Source organism: Salvia splendens, chromosome 1 (assembly GCF_004379255.2).
Source record: "Salvia splendens isolate huo1 chromosome 1, SspV2, whole genome shotgun sequence".
Lineage (NCBI taxonomy): Eukaryota > Viridiplantae > Streptophyta > Magnoliopsida > Lamiales > Lamiaceae > Salvia > Salvia splendens.
The window spans coordinates 1,929,178-1,950,687 of record NC_056032.1 but is presented as its reverse complement, the minus strand read 5'-3'; the positions used below and the strand labels follow the sequence as shown (position 1 = coordinate 1,950,687).

Genomic DNA, 21,510 nt, shown 5'->3' with positions numbered 1-21,510 from the left:
TTATAAATAGTGATAAAGCTAGGAAATATTAAAGATGCATTATTGTATGTGTTAAATGATAAAGGGTAAAATAAGCACGAGAACTTATACACCATTACTTATGCATAATATATTAAAATCAATCTATTGACAATTGTGTAAATAGTTTCATAGATTTTAATTCACAATTAATTATACTACGTAAGAAAGTTTTTAGATAAAGTAAAAGAAAATTTGCTAATATCTATAATAATGATTAGATAAATTGAAAATAAACTGACTCTACTACTATTATTCAATTGTAGAGTAAAATAACACACAAATATCCACCGCCTCCACGTCACCATCATCATCTACCTCAACCATATTTCCCACAAAAATCTCCAGTCTCCACAAATTCCCACCCATCACAACAAATGTTTCCCTCCACACTCCTTCTAACTCCAAGCCCCACTCTTTCCCTCATCCCCAAACCCAATTCCAATGCACTTTACTTCAAACCCTTATCCAAATCCCACGTGTGCTTCGCATTTCCCCCCAATCACGACCCCATCGACGAGGAGGCCCGCTGGCTGAGGGAGGAGCAGCGGTGGTTGAGGGAGGAGCAACGCTGGCTGAGAGAAGAATCTCGGTGGAACGCCGAGCGCCAAGCTCTGCTGCAAGAGATAAACAGCCTTAAGCTCAGAATTCAAGACCTTGAGCGCCTTAATTCTATCCAGGGCGCCTCCGTTTCTGAAACTGTCGGAAATATTGCCAAATTGCTGCAGGTATATACTAACAAGAGGATGTTCCTAATTTCGCGTTTTTCTAATCATAATTCAACATCTTGATTTTGCTGTAAGTGAATTTGATTAGGCTGATTGGTGGATTTCAAGTTTTATTTTTTGCCTTTTTCTCTTTCCTGGCTGGAAATTGAATTTTGGGGTTTTTTTTGTTAGATTTGTGACAGTTCATGTAGGTGTGATGTTTCTGTACCTATCAATCCTATAAGTTTTGTTCCAAAGAATAATTTTGATGATTATAGATGTCCAGTTTTCATTTTAGGCTCTCAAGGAGGGAGATTTAACGAAGAATGTGAACCGAATTGCTGAGGGCGGAACTAGCGCTGTGCGGTTAGTGGTTGAGGCAGCGAAAAAGGAGGAGGCGGAGGAAGAAATTGTCGTAAAGGAAGTGATCAGTGTTCCTGAAAAGAAGGAAAAGGTGTTAAGAAGTGCAACATTGAGAATAGGATCAGAAGGAGATGAGGTTGGGGCAATGCAGGTATGGTTGTTTTGTAGCTATGATCGCGTTTCGATTCTAAAAGGAAAATAGTTGTATGATTCATATCCTCAGCCGGCAGCCCCCCTTACGTATTGCTAAATTTGGGTGAGGAGCTTTGGCTACAGTTTGACATTCTGATCCTTCTGTTAACGTCACACCGGTATCACCTTAAGCTACACTTTTATACAAAACTTAAATTGTTCAATTTTGAAGTATCTTGATTTACTGTTTTTTGGAGAAGGGAATAGTAAAACACCACTAGTTATAATGGCTTTGTTAGGAAACTGGAACTTTCCCTTTGGGAAACTCTCTTGTGGGAGAGAGGGCTCGTTTAATCCCCACCTCTCCCTTCCGGGAAACTTTCACTGGAACTTTGTAGAATCAAAAGTACGCTACATTACTTATTCTCCAACGTTGGTTTTGAGATTTACCTTATATTACCTTACAACTTATTTAATGGTTAAGATACAACTTACAAGAATAGGCTCAAGGCTCTGTTATTTGTTACTATAACTTATGTTGTGTGACTGAAATATCTTGTTGACCGTTGATCTAAAGTTTCTGGTTATACTCACCACTGTTTATTCCTATTCATGTTGTCTTTGATAGGAAGCCTTGCAGAAACTCGGGTTCTACTCTGGCGAAGAGGACATCGAATTTTCTAGCTTCTCAAGTGGAACGGAGCGTGCTGTAAAAACCTGGCAAGTAAGAAGTAAAGCACTGAATTCATTAGATACAAGTAAGAAGTAAAGCACTGACGTACAATTGATGAATTTTCTCTTTTTTGGCAGGCCACGTTAGGATTGCGTGAAGATGGCATTATGACTGCAGAACTTCTGCACCGGTTATTTGGAGGTTCTGAGTCGGGATTCACCAAAAATGAAGAACCTGAATCAACTGATCCAGAGAAAGTACTTCTCTCATCGAACCTTTTGTTCGCCACTTCAAGGCAGCTAGTCTGAGAAAATTACTGTTCCATAATACTATGCCATTCCACTTCCTTTCTTGATTGCAAAGCTTTTTGTTTTCTGTTTTGCATTTCTTTCTGTGATAATTAATGCTTCGTTCATCTAAATTTTAGTTCAATGTAGGAGAAATGGATGTTTAAACATAGATAATACATGATGTTTAAACTTTTTTTTCTGCAATGAAATGAAATGTTGATACAAAGTCTAAACCAATTTGTGCAACTTTTTTTTTCATAGGGAGCTAATGGAGCCCCAGTTGCTTCGACAGATATAAATGAAGTTCAAACAGACGAAAGTACAACAGAAGCTGGGGTGCCTCGAGCTAGAGTTTTTCTTCTTGGAGAGAATCGGTGGGAAGACTCTTCAAGGCTCTCTGGTGGAAGCAAAAGAATAGCCAAAACTACAAAAATAAACTCAACTACCAATTGTCTTACCTGTCGTGGAGAAGGCCGTTTATTGTGCATGGGTAAAATTTTACTCAATCTCTCTCTATATATACCTTTAATCTGTCTTGGAATATTTTCTTTACATTTGTAAAAATTTGCTACAACAAACCACATAATTTACAAAGGCCAAAAAAGAGTAAAACTGGCTCTAAGATCTACTGGCAGACCATGTAGACCTCAACAGATAGACTACACACAATAGCCCTTCGTGTAAGCAACACGTTCGCCTATAATCAAGTAAATGGAGATTATAGTTTTAGTATGTATGACATTTTTTGTGCTAATATATAAGGGGTTTTGTTGCAGAATGTGATGGAACTGGGGAGCCAAATATTGAGCCACAGGTTAGATGAGATTGATTTAGTAATTATAAGTAATTAATGTTCATATTTTGGATTTGAATGAATATAACATGATGGGGAGCTGTGTGGTGCAGTTTATAGAATGGGTTGATGAAGGAGATGCAAAGTGTCCATACTGTGAAGGACTTGGATACACAATCTGTGATCTTTGTCAGGGGAAAACCACCACTTGATGCTTCATTACATATAAGATGAGTGTCACTTTGTCATGAGTTGTTTTAAGTACTTTTCTTGTAATAAATAAGGATAGATGAAGTGTATTATTTTAATTTTCTTTTACTAGCTACTCTAGTTTTTTATTGGGTTGACATTTCCATAGATAAAGCCAATATAATTGTATAGGCTGGTTTATATTTTGTAGCAAAAACATCTTGTATTTTAGATATTTTTAAAATTATAAATACGCATGAAATTCCATCCATCATTTGAGATTTCATTATGTATCCAAACTTTGACGGAGGACTATACCTCATTTTGTGAAGTGGAAACTATCAATTAATGTTTTTTGTTGATAATAACAAGAGCTAATGCTATTGCTAATATACAAAATCCAATATGAAATAAATATGTACAAATGTATATATATAAATCAACTATTAGACTAACTCAACTTCCCCAAAAAACACAAAATAGAAGAAATTAAGAAAGAGGGACTGATCAATCTTGGTAGGTTTCAGCTAAGTATATACATATGGTTTGCATTATACTTCTGATGGAGTATATCATCGATTTAGTGATTTAGTGTTATTGATTTTTTAAAATCTATATTGTTATTAATTAAGTGTTTATTTTCGAATTTGCAGTTTGGTCATGAGCGACATGAGAAAGAAAGGTAATGAATAGTAGAGCACATCTTTTTCATTTGATTAAAAAATAATCGTCTTTCAATAATTTTTTTTGTATAGACTTGTGATAAATTATTATCAGGGGTGCGTTAAAATGCTAACTTTTCTTAAATTGTTAACTTGTTAACTCATCAACGTAGTGTATTAAAAATGTCAACACGATCACATTAAAATGCCAACACATATTTATGTTGACATTTTAATAAACTGTGTTGACATTTAAATATCAATATCAATATAATGTATTAAAATATCAACTTAAGTTTATGTTAACATTTCAGTATCATGGTGTTGACATTTTTAATACATTGCATTGATGAGTTAATAAGTTAGCAACTTAAGAAAAGTTAGCAACGGATCACACCTCATTATTATCATGTCTATAAAATATTTATTAGTTAGAAAACGATAAAATAGATCGATCCAAAGAAAAGGATTATTTGTACAACAATTCTTTTTCTTCTATTTTTGTGTGCATGGATGTTTGTTTTATGCATCAAACAAAATAATGATGAAATATAAAATACTAAGACATTATAAAGCTTCATTACATGTAGCTAGCATCTGTTTATTTTGATAAGATTTATTAACCTTAAAACACTATAAACACATTTATAATAAATAATATTTTATGAAAACAAAACATATACTCCGTATAAAAAAACTACTAAGTAATAACAAGACAAAAGTAAAATTATGTATTTTTGGTGAAAAACTATATGATCAACTGTCAAGAATTTTAACCAGTGATTCCATGGTTTCGAGATTTGTTTTTATTTTTGGCGGAAACCTGTTCAAATATTGTTCCTAGAATGCCACACATTATTATCGGTTAACCCTATTAATCACTCAATTATACTATTACTATTTCATTTCATTGCTGGCATATGTAATGTCACAGGTACACCACTGAAGAATCAAACTGACTATGACAATGAGGTAATTACCTGGCTTACATTACTTATAAATAAATTGGTAGTGCATAAATTGTACATGTATAATTTATTTTTTTAAATATTTTATATTAAAATTTGATTTATAAATATTGATTAGTTTAAAATAAATTACATTAATCATTTTACAACAATTCAGAAAATAATAATTTTAAAATAAATATCTATATATTAAAAAAACTTATTATTTTATTGAGTATTGTGTATAATATTTTCAAATCAAGTTCGAAATCATGTGTAACATTGTCACAAATTTTTCATATCATTTCTTTTTTTAGAGACATTATGTTTATTTACATGTAAATTTATCTTTATTATAAATGATTATCGACTAATTAGCTTTTTCATCCTCCACAGATTAAGAAAACCGTAAATGAAAACGTTGTCGAATGGGATAACACCCCTCGTATTATCTTTGATGGTGAAGATAGGTACGGAATAATTTTGATTGATATTAATCACATCATTAGTTAAGCTCTTTATATAATTAATATAATGTTTGATGCATAAGCGTCATCAAAGATAAGAGATTTGGTTCATCCGCGCCTAGAGAGGCTCCATCACGAGGTCATCGTAGAACGAAGGGGGCAATCATCACGCCCCCTAGAGGTCGCGGTAAGGGTGAAGGACGATACACTGCCCTAAGGATGACCGCATCCAACCCTTCGTGTTTTGAAGAGGAGGAGGACGAGGATGAAGATGAAGAGGAGGAGATGATGAAGAAATAAAAAAGATTATTTCTTTTTATTATATGTTTCAAAACCAATATAATAATATAAGACATGCACCATGAAAGCGTGCATAATAATCTTTGTTTATATGTATTGCAAAGACTTTGAATAAGGTTTATTAAAACTCTACTTATATTTATATACGTATGAGTTTATATTATTTAAACTTTTACTATGCTCATTAAATGTTGTTGTAGTCGTCTCTCACTAGCTAAATAAAATTTATTGTTATTTACTTATTTACAACGAATTATATCCTGCAGGATGTAGGACTGTAGATATTTGACTATAATTTTTTTATGAGTAATAAAACATAACATATTAATATGTTATAAGTAATGGCCCAAATTCAAGAGTGTTACCATTTTAAACTGAGTAACGAAGGCTAATTTCCCAAACAGGGCTGCCTTTGAGTGTAAATAGAAATACGGCCCAACTGAAAATTCTTGTTGGGCCATCGGTATAAATCCAGATTTTCAATTTATTTTATTAATCTTCATATTTTAAAAAAAATGTCTCAATTATAAAGAGATAGTACTATCTAAAAAATATTTTTTAAGTAATAAATAAAAATACTATTTCCTTAGTCCCAACTAAGTTGAGACATATAATATGATTCCCAACTAAGTTTAGTTACTTTCTTAATTTATTTAAAATGAAAACATCTGATTACTCTTACTTTATTTCATTTAATCCACTCAACACATTTTCTTATCACGTACTGAAAATTTTTGCCTCAACTTAATTGGACGGAAAGAATACCTTTTAATGTGAAAGGACTTAGAACGAGCCGATTTTACTAGAGCACACTGCATACACTTGTCAAGTTCGATTGTACTCCCTCCGTCTATGATACGTTCCATAATCAATCGGTATGGGTTTTAAGAAATTGTTTGACTTTATGTAGTAAAGTGAGTAGAAAAGCTAGTTGAACGTGGGACCTATTTTTATATATTGGTTTTATAATAAAATGTGAGTGGAATGAATTAGTGGAATATATGATCCACTTAGTAAAAATGAAATGAGATATTTATTAAAAAGCGGACAAAAAAAGAAAAAATAAGATATTTAATGATGGACTATGCTTCATACTTCTCATAAAACAAACATTACATATAAACTAGCAAGTTAGTAAAACACTTCCACCAATTATTTTATTAAAAGTCCAAGTTAGTAAAACACTTCCACCAATTATTTTATTAAAAGTCCAAACCTAATGACACATATTACATGTACCACTCTTACATTGTTTTACTAGTATACAATTTAATTTCATCATCTTCCTCAAAGCAAACCATATCATCTAAACTCAAATGAACCCACGCCTCAATCCCACCACCATCTTTATCATTCACGAGCACCGCCGCCCTCTCAAACGGCACCCGCGCTATCCCAACCGACGCCGGCTTCCCCCACCCGAAGTCCGCATCGTACAACCCGAACCTACTCCAATCACTAAAACTCAAATTATTCATCTCCGAGCTCATCAGCCCTCCGATCAGATCCGCCTCCGCCTCGACAACAACGTCCTCGTATCCACGCGAAAGCAACCTAGCGCAGTCGGAGATAGTCTTTTCGATGGCTTCGCTCATCACACACGCAATTTGTTGGAGTCCCAAACCGTCCGCACCGTGCGAACACTTTGCCACGGCATGCAAAGCGAGGTTTCCGCAGGAGTGGTTGGGGAGAGGAGGGGTGGTTCTCGGCCGCATGTTGACGGCTTGAATGAGGAGGGAAGGCCTCGGGCGGCCGTGTTTCGTTGTGTCGATGCGGATTATGGCGTTGGCTAGGACGGCGGAGACGAGACGAACCTTCGAGAAGATGGTGTTGTTGAAGGCTTGTTTTGGGTTCAGTTTTGATCTCAGATTTGTTATTGATTCCTTCTTGAATGAGAAACGCTTTGAAACGATAGTGGTGGTTTGATGATTGGTTTCTGATGGCTTCGTTTCACCGAAGTAACTTCGTTTCTTACCTGGATAAATATAAATATATAAGTACTCCTACTACTAATTATTTACCTTTATTACAAAAATTAAGCCAAAATTATTAGAAATACAGAAGGACTAACAAACACATTAATTCTTCTAGATTAATGGTAAGGAGTCATGTGCTAAATAACATATTGGAATTAAAGACAAAAAATAGTTTGCCCGTTTGATCATTTTGTGACGTACACAGTTTAAAAATTCATTTTTTAATAAGTGAACCATATACTCCATTAAATTATTATTACACTCATGCCCGTATCATTATATAAAAAAGAAATTCATACTTTTTCTCAACTACTCTGTATGTTCTTTCATGAAATTAAACAATTTAGAGTAATTTATAGAACAATTCACATTATTTTTCAATATGTCTAGTCAATCATAGTACTTGCAACGACGCGAGTTTTAATACAAAATTAATAAAGTATAAAAGAGACAGAAAGAAAAAAGTGATTGGAGTATGGTTAGTAGAAACTAGGACCCATCTTATAAGAGAGAAAAAAAGCTTACCAAAATTAGAAGGTGAGTAGGTGACTAATTTTGTGGAACACCCGAAAATGAAAAATGAAGACTATTTTTATGGGACGGAAGGAGTAATTTTTAAATAAATTCAAATATAAAAAGAAAAAGTAAAGAAAAATTAGGATTAGCTAGACACAATTACGTGGATATGTCAGAACCATCAAATTTTTACGATAGAAGATCAAAATCGTACTCCTTACGTCCCAAAGAATATGCTCTTTGGATTCGGCACGGGTTTTAATGCAAAATTGGTAAAGTAAGAGAAATAGAGAGAAAAGAGTTTTAAAATTGGAAAGTGCATATTCTTATGAGACGGATTAAAAAGGAAAGAATGCATATTCTTGTGGGACTGAGGGAGTAGTAATTAAAACCAACACAATACTTTTCATGAGCCTAGCTAAAAAAAAGAGCCTAGCTAAAACAAGAATAAAATTTGTTACCAGGAAACAACAAATGAGGATCAAAGTTGGGAACAACACCGATCCCTTCTTCGCCCGCAAAATTCATGCTAGCATTCGACCAAGCAGCAAGAAACGTCCCAATCGAAGAAGCATCGAAAATCTTATGCGAAACACTAACACCGACAGCAAACCCCCCGCATTTCACCAACTCCGTGACCTGAACCGACAGCAGCGGATCGGTGGGGCCCGTGAACTGGTCCCCTCGTCGCGGAAGAAGATCGTCCACCTCCACATCGTCGCCATCGGCTACCGCTTCCACAAACTCGGCGCCCTGGTCAACACAGTCAACGCTGAAGTCCTCGTCGATGTATCTTCCCGCGAGAGGGTAGAACCGCGGCAAGATCCCCGACAAGGACTCTTCGAGCACGTTGGCTGGTTTCGCCGGCTTTGATTGGTAGAAGAGGACGACGCCGAAGTTTGACGGCGGGCTGAGCTCGTCTATGAATGAGAGTTTGTAGTTGTTGAGGTTTCGGGGAGTTGGGGTGCATGGTTTTATCAACTTCCTTCTTACTATGTTGATCTTCTTCATGCTTGATTGGGGGAATTGTTTATGCTATATCTTTGTTATTGATTCATGTGTGGTATTTATAACATTGGATTTGTTAAGAAAATGACTATGTACGGCATTGTAAGCCTTCACATTTTGACTTTTGGCGTAGACAAAACTTATGCTGATTAGACGTGTGCGGCGTGAATATTGGTCCGTCATTTAGTCTCCGTGACTGGTCCTTATCTGTAGCAATCGTATGTTTGGTTCGACACACATATGATTTCTAGTTGGCCTGAGAATTTGGCCAAGGCCCCGCGACTTAATGCCCATTTCTTTAGTTACTCGTTCTTTCCAAAATGTTAGGTTACGTATGTGCACAACTCAGTTAGGGATATTAATTTCACTGAATTTACCTAAGCAACCCCAGTGTTGCCAGAATAGGAGTTGTTTTAATAGCTGAAGCTCAAGCAACGAAAGGAAAAAATTGAGGGATAGTGAAGATAATGAAGGATTTTGGACAAGAGAGAAGGGGATAAGGGACGTAGAGTGAGGTTCTGTTAATGAGTCGGGCCGCATTCCATTTCTCGGGCTTATGAGAATAGAAAAGATACACCAAATAGTATGAAATGAGATCAATTCCCCATTAAATCGGAGTTGACTAGCTTTAATAAACTAAATATTTTATGAATGAGTCAAAGAGTTAGGATATGATATTTTTTAACTTAAATATCTATATCTATATTCTATCCCAGCTTGAATATTGATAATTTGTGTCTACGTTAACTAAATCTTTTAAATATTTTATGAATGAGTCAAAGTTAACTAAATATTTTATGATGAATCAAAGTTAACGAAATATTTTATTAATAAGTCAAAGTTGACTAAAGTGATTGCTTTTCCCAATACTATTCTTCACACAGCAAATTTCGTGTGGCCAGCCTTGCCATAGGATTTCAATGTTGATGAAAGCAGGGTTTGATTAATTTTATGTGGCAGACCTTTGTCCGTGAATAGAAATCTCGTTTTTTCATTTTAGTTCATCCTCGAATAGGAGTCTCGGTTCACTTTTATTAATGGTAATAGGGTCTCACATTCCACTAACTCATTTCACTCACATTTCATTTAAAACTAATACTATATACAAGTGAGACTCCTATTCTACTAACTTTTTTCCATTCACTTTTCTTAACATTTCTTAAAATCTGTGCAGCTCATAAATGGGACTCCTAACGGCGTACGGAGGAAGTACATTCTAATGACGAGACGTGTGAATAAATTCCAATTTTGGCCTTAAATATTACACAATAATTTTCAAAGCATCTTGCCTAAAATTAACAAACCACATGCAAAAATATTTTGTGGTTTCATCAATTTGATAAAAAGATCATCTTCCGTATGTCCTTGCGCTTGATCAACCAGCACGGAGAAAGTAGCAGCTTCTGCCGAGAATCCCTTTTGGCGCATTTCTTGCAAGAAGTGCATAGCCTCACAAAGCTCGTGTTTATCTAGCAAACTTCGGGTGATAATGTCGTATGTAACGCTATCAGCCACGATTCTCCATCTCTATAAGCAAGCATTTTGCCTTCTCCATGTGGCCATCTCGATAACAACGTGAGGTTGCAGACATTTAGATAGAAGTTGGTTGAAAAGATCTATCGCAACATCAAGTTTTCCATTTTTGCGTTAAACCTTCAATCATAACACCATATGTGAATTCATTAGGATTAACTCCTTTCTCTTTGATCATGCACAGTAACGAAAGAGCCTCATCTGTCTGTCTCTCCATTCTTGCATAACCCATCCAACAATGTAGTGTAAGTAGATAAGTTAGGCCTTACTCGACGGGACTCCATATCGTTGGAAAGCTTCCAACCATCAGAAAATCTATCTTTGCCAAATTCTTTTGTCAAAATTGTTAGGCTCATGGGCAACAAGGGCATTCTTCCAATAGAGTATCATTTCCACCCTATGACACAATTTCCTTGGGCAAAACTTTCTTCATCAATTTGATAAGAAAATCGTCTTCAATCTGTCCCTGCACTCGATCAATTAGCATGGAAAACGTAACTTGATCTGCTGAGAATCCCTTTCGGGGCATTTCTTCCAGGAATGGTATAGCCTCACGTAGTTCATTTTTAACTAGCAAACTCTGCACAATAACGTTGTATGTCACGCTATTAGGTGCACATCCGCATTTCTCCATCTCATTAAGTAAACATTTTGCCTCATCCACGTACCCTTCTTGGAAAAGTGCACCAATGATCACTGTATATGTTCTAACATGAGGCACCAAACCTCGAGAAGGAAGTTGGTCGAAAAGATCTCTAGCAACACCGAGTTTTCCATTTTTGCACAATCCGTTCATGAGAGTATTGTACATGACTATATTAGGATTAACTCCTTGTCGTTCAAGCAAATGCAGAAACGACAGAGCTTTTTCAGCCTCCCCATTCTTGCACAGCCCATCCAACAATGTACTATAAGTATATGAGTCAGGGTTTATTTGTCGAGCTTCCATATCCTTGAAAAGCTTCCACCCGTCTGCAAATCTATTCTTACTAAATAATCCATGTATCATGGTAGAATAAGTGCATGTATTATGCACCAAACCTTTATGGAGAAGTTGGCAAAAAAGAAGCCAAGCTTCGTCAACTCTTCCCTTCTTGCAGTATCCATTGATTAAGCTGCCATAGATGTTAATATTAGGCTTAAGCCCCATGTCCGCTAAGGAATCAAGTACTCGTTTCGCTTTATTGATTTCTCCTCGCAAACAATACCCATCTATCAGTGCACTATAAGTGACAACATCAGGACAAACGTTTCGCTGCTTCATAAGTTGCAAAACATCCTCGGCCTCTTTCACATTTCCTTCCTTGCAAAGTGCATCAATAAATATACTGAAAGTAATGACATTGAAAGATATATTAGAACTAGCCATTTTTCTCAACAGATCTTTAACCTCCTTCAGTCTCCCAACGTCGCACAAGCCCTGAATCATCGTATTATACGTGTAAACATCGGGTGGAATACCCTTGTCAACCATCTCGGATAGTAGGCGGAAAGCATCATCCACCATTCCAACCTTGCACAATCCATCAAGCAATGCACTATAAGCTTTAACGTTCGGTCTCCACCCACTTCTTTCTAATCTACGAACTAAATCACTAGCTGCAACGATCTGGCCAGCTTTGCGAAGCCCATCTATCACGGTCAAAATCATGACATCATCGGGCTCACATAGTTTCAAACCCAAAACCTTTTCGAACAATTCCATGGCATCGATGACCTTATCATCTAAAAACAGCCCTTTGATGAGAATGCTGAACGTAGCGACATTTGGTTCGTAGCCGCTCTTGAAGAAGATGCCCAATGTAGCAATACCGAAGTCTACTCGTTTCATAAGGCAATAGCAATTAATCACGCCATTCATCGTGTAACTATTCAAAGGGGCGCCCCTTTGACGCATTTCATCGAACAAGTTGAGGGCAGCACAGTAGTGTCTCATCTTAACAACAGCATTCAACAGTTTCGTGAAGTCTGAAGCTGAAGGTTGTGGCCGCATTCTCAGCATTTTGTGAAACAAGTGGATAGCATCGCCTAATTCTTTAACACAGCTAGGATCTATTCTGGGGTGCTTAGGTGGAAAGGGGCTATCACTGTGAAAATGAGAAGAGAAGATAAAGAAGAGAGGAGTGAGATGATTACCCAATTTATGCGACCATGAAGCTGAAACAGCAACCCTTCTGTGAATCAGATCAAATGCAGAAACCGCAACCCTTCTGCTCATCTTCTTCGGTGTGATTGAGTTTGAACTTTGAAGAAAGGAGAAACAGTTTAAAGTGAATTAAACTGAATTGTATCTTTGAATTATAAATTACACAAATCAATAATCAATTAATAATTATAATATCCCTTACTCAGAAGATAAAAATTAATACTTTCTCTATGCAAGTAATTGAATTTTTATATAAAAATTGAAAAACTAAAAAAAGAGAAAAAATCATATTTAGAATATTAGTATTAGTGATTAGTGAAGATGAGAACTTACCTTATTAAAAAAAGTTGTTTAAAATAGAATGTGATTAATTTTTATGAGCAATCTTAATGAAATAATAAAACAATTAATTATGAATAGATGGAACACAACTCTCGAAGAATTGCGACAAAGATTATGCAGTTGAAGCTTTTGCACGAGCGTTTAATTAGCATGAGCTTGAAGTTCATTAAATACAATAGTAATTAAAATAATTAACAAAAAATCCAGATTTCAATAAAACAAAAAATTGATAGTTAAAATCTAGAGATTGTATAATTTGTATGTTTAAAATTGAAAATCACATAACTAAAATACTAGGATTACATAACCAAAACAAAAAATTAAAACAATAATACCATAATCGTTAAAAACATTTATGGTTTAATTAAAAAAATACTAAATAAAAATATTTTATATTAAAACAGCTAAAAATATTTATAGGTAGGTGACGCTTTTAAAATAAAAAATAAATAAAGTGCAAAAACGAAGCCGAATAAAAGTTGTATAGCAAACAAATAATGACAAAAACCTAAAAAAGGGGAAAATGACTCTATCAACTAGTTATCAAACAAGCTTTATTCAACATTTGCAGCTGTATGATCAAATATTGTGTCTAAATACGATAATCTATGATCAAGTCTCACAGATTGGTCCTAGGCTTGGCAGTGCCAGCCGAGACTCGCCTCGTCACAGACCGCATTGTCACGAATTCCTCAGCAGCAGAAGGGTGAATTCCAACCTAACATATAGTATCAAGTAAATGAAAATTGATGAGAGGGAGAGAGGGGAGCAGAGAAAAAGAAGAGTTTGTGAAACTCACTGTGCTATCAAATTGTGCTTTGGTAGCTCCACATTTTAGAGCAATGGCAATGCCCTGTGACAGATGATACAAATTTTAATGTTTTTACTTGGTATGAATATAGACAAGAAACAAACTAAAATGGGGAATAATTGATATGGACGGACCTGCATGATCTCAGCTGCGTCTGGCCCACACATGGATGCTCCGAGTACTTTATCCGTCTCAGCATCCACGACAAGCTTCATCATAGTTTTCTCCTGACGTCTATACCAGCATCATGCAACAGAGATGACACATTCAATGAACCATCGTGCGTGTATATGGTAATAGCATTTTTTCAAGAAATCAAGCATTCGATACTTTTTGATACCATCGTAATAATATTAAGCAATTAAAGCATACCCGGAAATGGTGTTTTTCATGGGATTGAACGTAGATGTGAAAATCAAAACGTCGCCCTTTGCTTTCTCTACAGCCTCTTGCTCGCTGAGACCAACTACGGAGAGCGGTGGAATGCTGCCGAGTAAAACATTATACAAGTTTCAATTATGGATTGCTGAATGCACTAAAATATTAAGCTCATATTGGCAAAAGAAACTACGAATATACAAATTGTTCTGATGTAATTATCTAGACGGTAGAAAATGATCGTAGAAGGTCCTCTTGGCAAATGAACATCTGGAACTCAACAAAAGAACTAAAAGCATTTCCGGGCAAAAAATGTGATTGTATGACCTACGCGTTTGACGCCGTAAATAACGAATAAAATAAGGTTTGCTAAGGAAAAGGTGGTAATACCAAAACACGGCACAAGCAATATTACTGTAATCGGGTGCCATTGGCTTTCCTCCAAATACAGTGTTCTGCAGACAACATAAAAGAGGTTTTAATTAACAATATCGAAGCGTGAGAGAATCAAAGTATGTCCAAATACATAGTCGGACATGACTACTGAAACAAACATGGAAGTAAGAGCGAGAATTTCAGGGTAACGTACTGCAAAGCAGGTGCCTTCCATTAAAGCTACCGGGGTAAGATTCATTCGGTTTGTAACATCACCTATTGCCCATATGCTAGGCACGTTGGTTTGAGAGTACTGATTAACCTGACATTCCAGAGATAAAATAAGTTATGATCACCGAGAAAGAAACCAGACTTCCATATCTCAAAGGCGAACTTCACAGAATGCAACATGTGAAATTTTGACAATCAATCATGTCAGTAATATTGAATGCTTAAAAGGGAATTATCCAAGTTCATCCGATTCTTCACTCAGATCTAAGAATTCTCGGAAAAAAGGAGTAATTTAGGACAAAATTCTAAAAAATTGCATAAATAAGAACTCACCTTTATAGCTCCAGCCTTATCGAGCTCAACACCGACGGCTTCCATATTCAGCCTTTTTGAGTTGGGAGCCCTACCTGTAACCAAGGAGACGATCATATACAGTTTCTGACTAGAGGAGAAAACAGGTTGGCCTAACACTAGAAATGCATAATCGGATCACATCTAAACATTGCAAGATGAGGTATTACGACTTTGGCATATGAAACAAGCTCCAGAGAACCGTGTACTGATGAACTACAGCGCTAAATATAAACACAAGACCAGCAAGAACAAACCATTAACTTTTGTGCATTAGCTCTAATGAATTTGAGATTGCTGTCATCTAGACATGATCAAAATTAAGATGAAGTGATATAGCAAATGCATAAGTAAGGGAAAGTTTGAAAGACATGCATTCGAATAATTATGAGTCATGACCGAATTACAATCAACCTAATAAACCGAATACGAAAAGACAGCATTTCCTGCAAGACAAGTCTCAGCATTATGTATTGCTGGCAACACAAACATCAATTAAAACTTAAATGTATTCATGGCAGTGACTCTAGAATTACCAGTGGCAAACAGCACAACATCAGCAACAATTTCTTCACCATGGTCACTAAGAACTTTTACACCGCCTTCTGTTTTAGACAGCTGCATCATAAAGTAAATACAATTAACATTTACATAAATGGATACACGATATTCCTAAAAGAATACAAAATCCAAAGATCTAGCGCACTGACACACAATGCAGCAGAACTTTGTTTCTGTTATCAGCCTTGTTTCTTCTTTCAGTAAATTATTGTGCTTTCAAGCAGGAAACAAAGTAAAGAATAAAAAGATAGAGAAGGCAGCATGCACCTCCTTTAAGTTTGCACCGGGATGAAGCTTAATACCCCTGCCTTCCAGATTTTTCGCAACCACTTCTCTCATCTCATCATCAAACCCTCTGTTGTAAGATTTTATGTGAAGAGTTAGAGGTCCAGTTTAATCAACAACATTACAGGAACAGGCTAAAAGGGAAGGCAAAGCTAAGTGTATAAAGGGGTAAATTAGTTAAAGCAACGCTATGTTACTTAGAGTTGCAATTTTAGCATTTAGCATGAATTAAACATTCCAAATACAACACCACCTGTGCATTACTACATCACAATTTTTTCAATCAAAGTTTGTGCTATCCATCCGAAAAAGGTTCTAATCCTTTGAATCCTATATGCTATCCTTGTTACTTCACTTTATTGATATGGCACATCCATTGAGTCCTAGGTCCACTTCGAAACTATGAAGAAAGTGGTATAAAATGTGCTACCTAAAACGTCATACACCGTGGGATGAGACAATATAGATATAAATACCACACCAGCGAGCAAAGCAGTTAGCTTAGCTTACGAGACAAAATGCAGATGAAGCAAAATAAGCACGTGAATAATACGAAAGCTTGATAGCAACAGCAGGCGGCTAAAAACCAAGGTAGACGATGGAAGTCACAGAAATCTTATGACCTTAAAGGAAGATCTTTTCTATAAAACAAATCCACTTTCGTGCCCATTCCTCGCCATATTGAGGCAAACTCAACTGCAATATACCTACATTAAAGAATGAGCATTGGTGTAAAAGGAAAGCAGAACCAGAGATAAAAGGCACAGCGAGGAAGAATAATACCCTCCACCAAGTATGACAGCATGCTTAGGTAGCTCTTCCAAGCTCAATGCCTCATCTGATGTGATGCCTAATTCCTAAAAGGAAAGCAGAACCAGAGATAAACAATTAGTTAGGTAAAGTGAAAGAGAAAGATTTGACATGGAGAGAAATCAAAATACAGCAGACATTAGGATCAATTCTATGCACCCAAATAAAGTAAAAAGATTATTATAATTAGATCATATTGAACACAGCTAACATACCTGGCCTGGAATAGGTAGACGCTGAGCCCGGCTTCCAGTTGCAATCAGAATATGTTTTGCTGAATAACTGATTTTTGTTCCGTCCAATTGAATAACTTCAACCTCATTAGGCCCAATAACTCTTCCCTCTCCTTCAAATAGCTTAACTCCAGCACCGGAAAGTAACCGCTTGTAGATCCCATTTAGTCTATTTATTTCATCAGTCTGAAAGAGAATAAAATGAAAGGTAACTATAAGAATCTTAATCTTAGCCACAAACAATCTTAGCAAATGTTTTTACTATAGGCTCTTCTCTAGTAATTACTTAATTCATAGTATGAGCCCTAGCAACACTTAATTTGAACTATGAAGTTTATCTTCTAAGAAAATATCTTATATACTTCACTTACCTTCTTTTGTAAAAGCTTTTTCCAATTGAAATCAATTTTCGCATTCACATCCCACCCATAATTCCGTGCATCCTGCAAAATCCAAAGCAATACTTGGTATAAAAGAAGCAAAGATATCCATTTCAATACTACTTCGTAGCAATCATAGTAATATGAAAAACTATTGAAGACCAGAAATCTATGCATTGAAAACCAGCTAAATTACAGATCATGAAAAACTAGCCAAGCTAACAGACAGAATAAAAGCAACAGCCCAACAAAGATTTTCAGAAACACAGTATAGCTTTCGATTATCTCCTCGTATCATTAAATGAAAATCTCACCTCCAGTTCAGGCCCAAAAGAAGCACCATACACCAAAATCTTTTTAGGAACACAACCACGAATCACACACCTGTCGTATACAAAAGTGTTGGTTATTAAGCTTTACTCCAAGCCCATTATTCCAAACTTACCATTATAAAGTATAGAGTAAACTCTATAAAATCAAAATGCACTAACTAACAGAAAACAATTATTTACTCCTAAGTTATATTTAAAAAATGTATTGGATATTACATTACTAATTACGAAGTAAATAGTGAGACAACTAAAAATTTCAGAAAGTACTATGCAGAAACCAATCTAATCCAGGTTCCTCATGACTACAAGAACATTGGATAATGGATGGTTACCTCATAATTCAAGTAGTAACAAAAAACTAGATATGTCGCGAGTTTAAAAGATATACAACGAAAAGTTACACTGCTGGAATGAAGGAAAATTCAAATTGCATCCATTTTAGAGTCTGCTAACAGCAATCATTTCGCTGAAATAGTATTATCATTCAAATGAAGTTTCACTTCTTGGGAATTTATATAAATGCGGAGGTTTTAAAAGAACATGAGTCATAGGCTCATAGCCAGTGCCATGAATCCCAGCTAACCACCAGATACCATGTTCACACTTCACAGTAAGGTAAGAGTCGTAATACAACAATTCATTAAGTCTAACCAATAATATGTTGTTCTCTGGGAGGAAAAACAAAAGGTGACTAGAGATAATGAAGGATGTGTAGCACAAACTAGTAAAAAATCCATCAAATGTCACAAAAATCCAGAAAACAAGTCACATGACTGAAAGAGGAGACGCATAACTATGAAGCAAAGGTGTCCAATAATTTATATACTTACGTTCCACCAACTCCTCCAATAACTTCAGAGCTGATAGGATGAAATGGAAGCTCACAGATAGCTACCTGTTAACAAATGAAATCCGGTTAAATCATTAAAATAACCTAGCATAATCTAAGGAATACAACTAATTATAAAAAAGGAGCTTCATTATAGCCAGGTGAACTCAACATCTTTCAAAACAGGAAAATGAAATTTGACAAGTATATCATGAACTAGGGGGTGAATGTCCTATCTAAGTCTCAGTGGTCAATTAGAAAGACCAAGTTCGCGATTGCTACTAGTACTGCCAGACATCCATTCTCGAACATTATGCGACGAATTCATAAGGAATCGCAAATACTTCCTAGTACTAATAACATAAGAAATTATCGATGTTAGACACTCAGGTATTCGGGTACAATAATCATGAATTTATCAAGACAAACAGATATGAAAGAGAAACGAAACTTCACAACCAAGGAACACGCATTTTTTTCAAGTTAGCTCAGCAAATCATCTTCCAGAAATTGTACCTTAGCTCCATTCTGGGCTGAAAAACGCGATGCACGGACCCCACCACTGCCTGCCCCGATGACAAACAAATCGAAGTCATAGTGACTTTCGGCATCATTGGTTTTTTCCAACTCCCCATCAATAAGCATCTTCCTTGCCATAGTAATATACTGTACACCCAAAAAGGACCACAAACAACAAAAATAAGAAATCCCTGATGTTGGTACTGAGATAAAAGTATAGCAGCCAAGTACACAAACTCAATAATCAGATATGACAGCATCTTTTTTCACAACCGAGAAAATCAAGTGCAGTAAAAAGTTATAACCAAACCCAGATCACAGTCAATAGAGATCCTCTTCATGCTCAGTTATATGCCAAAAGATGGTGGCTTTAACCTAGTCAAACGCCCAACAACCTAAATTCCCCAAGAAACTGGGAATTTTTTTTTTAATAAAACATATTTTTCAAGCTCACGGGAATTATCTACGATTTTCCTTCGTCTAATCGGGGAAAAAAAGAACCCACATTTACCTATAATTAAGAGCGAGGAATGTGATCTCAAGTGTATACTAAAACGAACATGAAAAAAAGCAAGAAATTGAATGGGATTAACCTGCCTCAACACTCTCTCTCTAAGATTTCGTTTCTCCTTCGTAGCTCATGGGAGGAATTCCTTGGAGATATAGCAAGAAATCAAGGGAAGAAAATCTCCAGAATATAGTGTCTGTGTTTATTAGAGCATCCACGGTGGTTATAGCCCAGCAATAGCTTAGTCATAGCCTAGCCACAAACTCCTACTGCCACATCATTAATACTAAAAATCCTCCTGCCACATCAGAAATAGCTCAGCCATAGCCTAGTCATATCATAAATAGCCCAGCCACATCAATAGCCACATCACTAATAACACAATATACGGAATTTAATTTACGAGACATATACAAGAAACATTAATAATACTATTTTAATTTTTAAAAAAAGTACAAAAATTTTAAAAAAGTACATTAATAAAAAAAATTACATTCAAAATCGCAAAAAAGTACATTAATACAAGTGGTGCGAATGAAAATGAAGTGCAAATCGCGTATATATAGTGTTTCGAAAATTAAAAAAAAAACCGTTGGGCCATGCGCTGGGCGATCCGGGCGCTGCAATGGCGCCGAGCGGATCGCCCAGCGCATAGCCCAGCGGATTTTGACCGCCTAGCGCTAGGCGAAATTCATTTCCGAAAAACCGCTCGGCGGTTTTCGGCTCCTGCAATGGTTTGCCTAGCGCCGGCGCTCGGCTAGGCGGTGCGCTAGGCGCCATTGTGGATGCTCTTAGGAAGGAGAGGACTTTAACATAAAGAATTGGTAGCCATTATTTAATTTGGGTAATAAGTTGTTAAGAGAGTAGTACATTTATTTCTAATTTTGTTTTTATTTAATACTAATTGCTTTAAAACTAATGTCCAGTTTTTTTTGTCTCTTACATTTGCCCTAAAAAAAATTTTGGTCTCATACATTAAATTTGTGACTTTTTGGTCCTTAACATATTATTTTTGTACATTTTGGTCTCAAACATATTGTTTTGATACAAAATAATCATTTTTGTTAAAATTAGCCGTCAAAATGTTTGATCAATTTAATAATTTAATTATAATCTAGGATTAAAGTCTAATTTTGGTCATGTACATTTTGCATAGAATTCTTTTCGAGTCTCATACATTGAGTTTGTGACATTATTTGGGACTAAAATGTATCAAAACAATATGTTAGGGACCAATAGATCACAAACTTAATGTATGAGACCAAAAAGAATTTTAAGACAAATGTAAGAGACCAAAATTTGATTTTCATCTTGCTTTAATATAGTGTACTAATCCAATATATTAATATAGTACTACCCTCGTTTCTTCATAGTTTGGTCATTTTTTCATTTTGGGAAGTTTCCTCATAGTTAAGTCATATCTATATATAACATTTTTTTCTCACTTTTACTTTATTTTCTCTCACTTTTCTCGGTACTTTATTCACTTTCTACTTTATTCTCTCAACTTTTTTCTCTTTCTTACTTTTTACTTTATCTACACCCTCCGTCCCCAAAAAACAGGACACATTTGTCATTTTTTATTGTTTATGAAAAATAGGGCTCCACATTCAAAAAAGGGAAGTTTTCAACCAGTATAGTAATTAATATTAAGTATAGAAAAGTGAATGTTGAATCAGTTTTATTTAAAAAATGAAATAATAACCATTATATTTCATTCTTATCTATATTCTCACACTTTAATTATACTAGTATCACACCCGTGCTATGCACGGTCCATTTTATTTTCTTCCAATTATGAAATATTTTGTTTAAATTATAAACAATTGTGAATTTAACTTTTAA

General features: G+C 35.5%; 3 protein-coding genes and 1 pseudogene across 4 annotated transcripts; 1 reads left to right on the top strand and 3 right to left on the bottom strand.

Annotated features, from left to right (window-relative positions):
* The first annotated feature begins 333 nt into the window (after window positions 1-333).
* On the top strand, window positions 334-3,439 carry LOC121793605 (protein disulfide isomerase pTAC5, chloroplastic-like). The gene is made up of 7 exons (XM_042191639.1): window positions 334-746; window positions 1,024-1,239; window positions 1,849-1,944; window positions 2,031-2,150; window positions 2,445-2,673; window positions 2,960-2,997; window positions 3,090-3,439. Exons 1-7 carry the CDS (start codon window positions 396-398, stop codon window positions 3,186-3,188), a joined length of 1,149 nt encoding a protein of 382 aa, XP_042047573.1. The 5' UTR covers window positions 334-395; the 3' UTR covers window positions 3,189-3,439.
* Window positions 3,440-6,733: 3,294 nt separating this feature from the next.
* Window positions 6,734-9,050, bottom strand: LOC121804418 (pelargonidin 3-O-(6-caffeoylglucoside) 5-O-(6-O-malonylglucoside) 4'''-malonyltransferase-like). Its single transcript, XM_042203960.1, has 2 exons — window positions 8,495-9,050; window positions 6,734-7,516 (listed from the first exon to the last, which is right to left on the bottom strand). Exons 1-2 carry the CDS (start codon window positions 9,042-9,044, stop codon window positions 6,786-6,788), a joined length of 1,281 nt encoding a protein of 426 aa, XP_042059894.1. The 5' UTR covers window positions 9,045-9,050; the 3' UTR covers window positions 6,734-6,785.
* A 1,223-nt stretch (window positions 9,051-10,273) lies between these two features.
* LOC121807547 lies at window positions 10,274-13,436 on the bottom strand (annotated as a pseudogene).
* A 124-nt stretch (window positions 13,437-13,560) lies between these two features.
* On the bottom strand, window positions 13,561-19,844 carry LOC121807532 (glutathione reductase, cytosolic-like). 2 transcript variants are annotated; one of them, XM_042207795.1, is made up of 17 exons: window positions 19,751-19,844; window positions 19,155-19,304; window positions 18,640-18,704; window positions 17,792-17,861; window positions 17,469-17,540; window positions 17,080-17,283; window positions 16,838-16,911; window positions 16,678-16,761; window positions 16,037-16,124; window positions 15,745-15,826; window positions 15,191-15,264; window positions 14,841-14,948; window positions 14,642-14,706; window positions 14,246-14,359; window positions 14,008-14,107; window positions 13,862-13,915; window positions 13,561-13,780 (listed from the first exon to the last, which is right to left on the bottom strand). In XM_042207795.1, the coding sequence occupies exons 2-17, from the start codon at window positions 19,293-19,295 to the stop codon at window positions 13,682-13,684; spliced, it is 1,494 nt and encodes a 497-aa protein (XP_042063729.1). In that variant the 5' UTR covers window positions 19,296-19,304; window positions 19,751-19,844; the 3' UTR covers window positions 13,561-13,681. The 2 variants fall into 2 exon arrangements, with proteins under 2 accessions (XP_042063729.1, XP_042063733.1); XM_042207799.1 differs by having other exon boundaries at window positions 19,755-19,844.
* Window positions 19,845-21,510: the final 1,666 nt, after the last annotated feature.

Coding starts and splice junctions, on each gene's coding strand:
- LOC121793605 (XM_042191639.1), top strand. CDS start 396: ATGTTTCCCTCCACACTCCTTCTAACTCCAAGCCCCACTCTTTCCCTC. Junction 1,240..1,848: donor ATGAGGTTGGGGCAATGCAG/GTATGGTTGTTT, acceptor TGTCTTTGATAG/GAAGCCTTGCAGAAACTCGG. Junction 2,998..3,089: donor AGCCAAATATTGAGCCACAG/GTTAGATGAGAT, acceptor TGTGTGGTGCAG/TTTATAGAATGGGTTGATGA.
- LOC121804418 (XM_042203960.1), bottom strand. CDS start 9,044: ATGAAGAAGATCAACATAGTAAGAAGGAAGTTGATAAAACCATGCACC. Junction 7,517..8,494: donor TCCTCATTTGTTGTTTCCTG/GTAACAAATTTT, acceptor ATATTTATCCAG/GTAAGAAACGAAGTTACTTC.
- LOC121807532 (XM_042207795.1), bottom strand. CDS start 19,295: ATGGCAAGGAAGATGCTTATTGATGGGGAGTTGGAAAAAACCAATGAT. Junction 15,827..16,036: donor CCGGTGCAAACTTAAAGGAG/GTGCATGCTGCC, acceptor TTTATGATGCAG/CTGTCTAAAACAGAAGGCGG. Junction 14,360..14,641: donor ATTGCTTGTGCCGTGTTTTG/GTATTACCACCT, acceptor TTTACTCGGCAG/CATTCCACCGCTCTCCGTAG.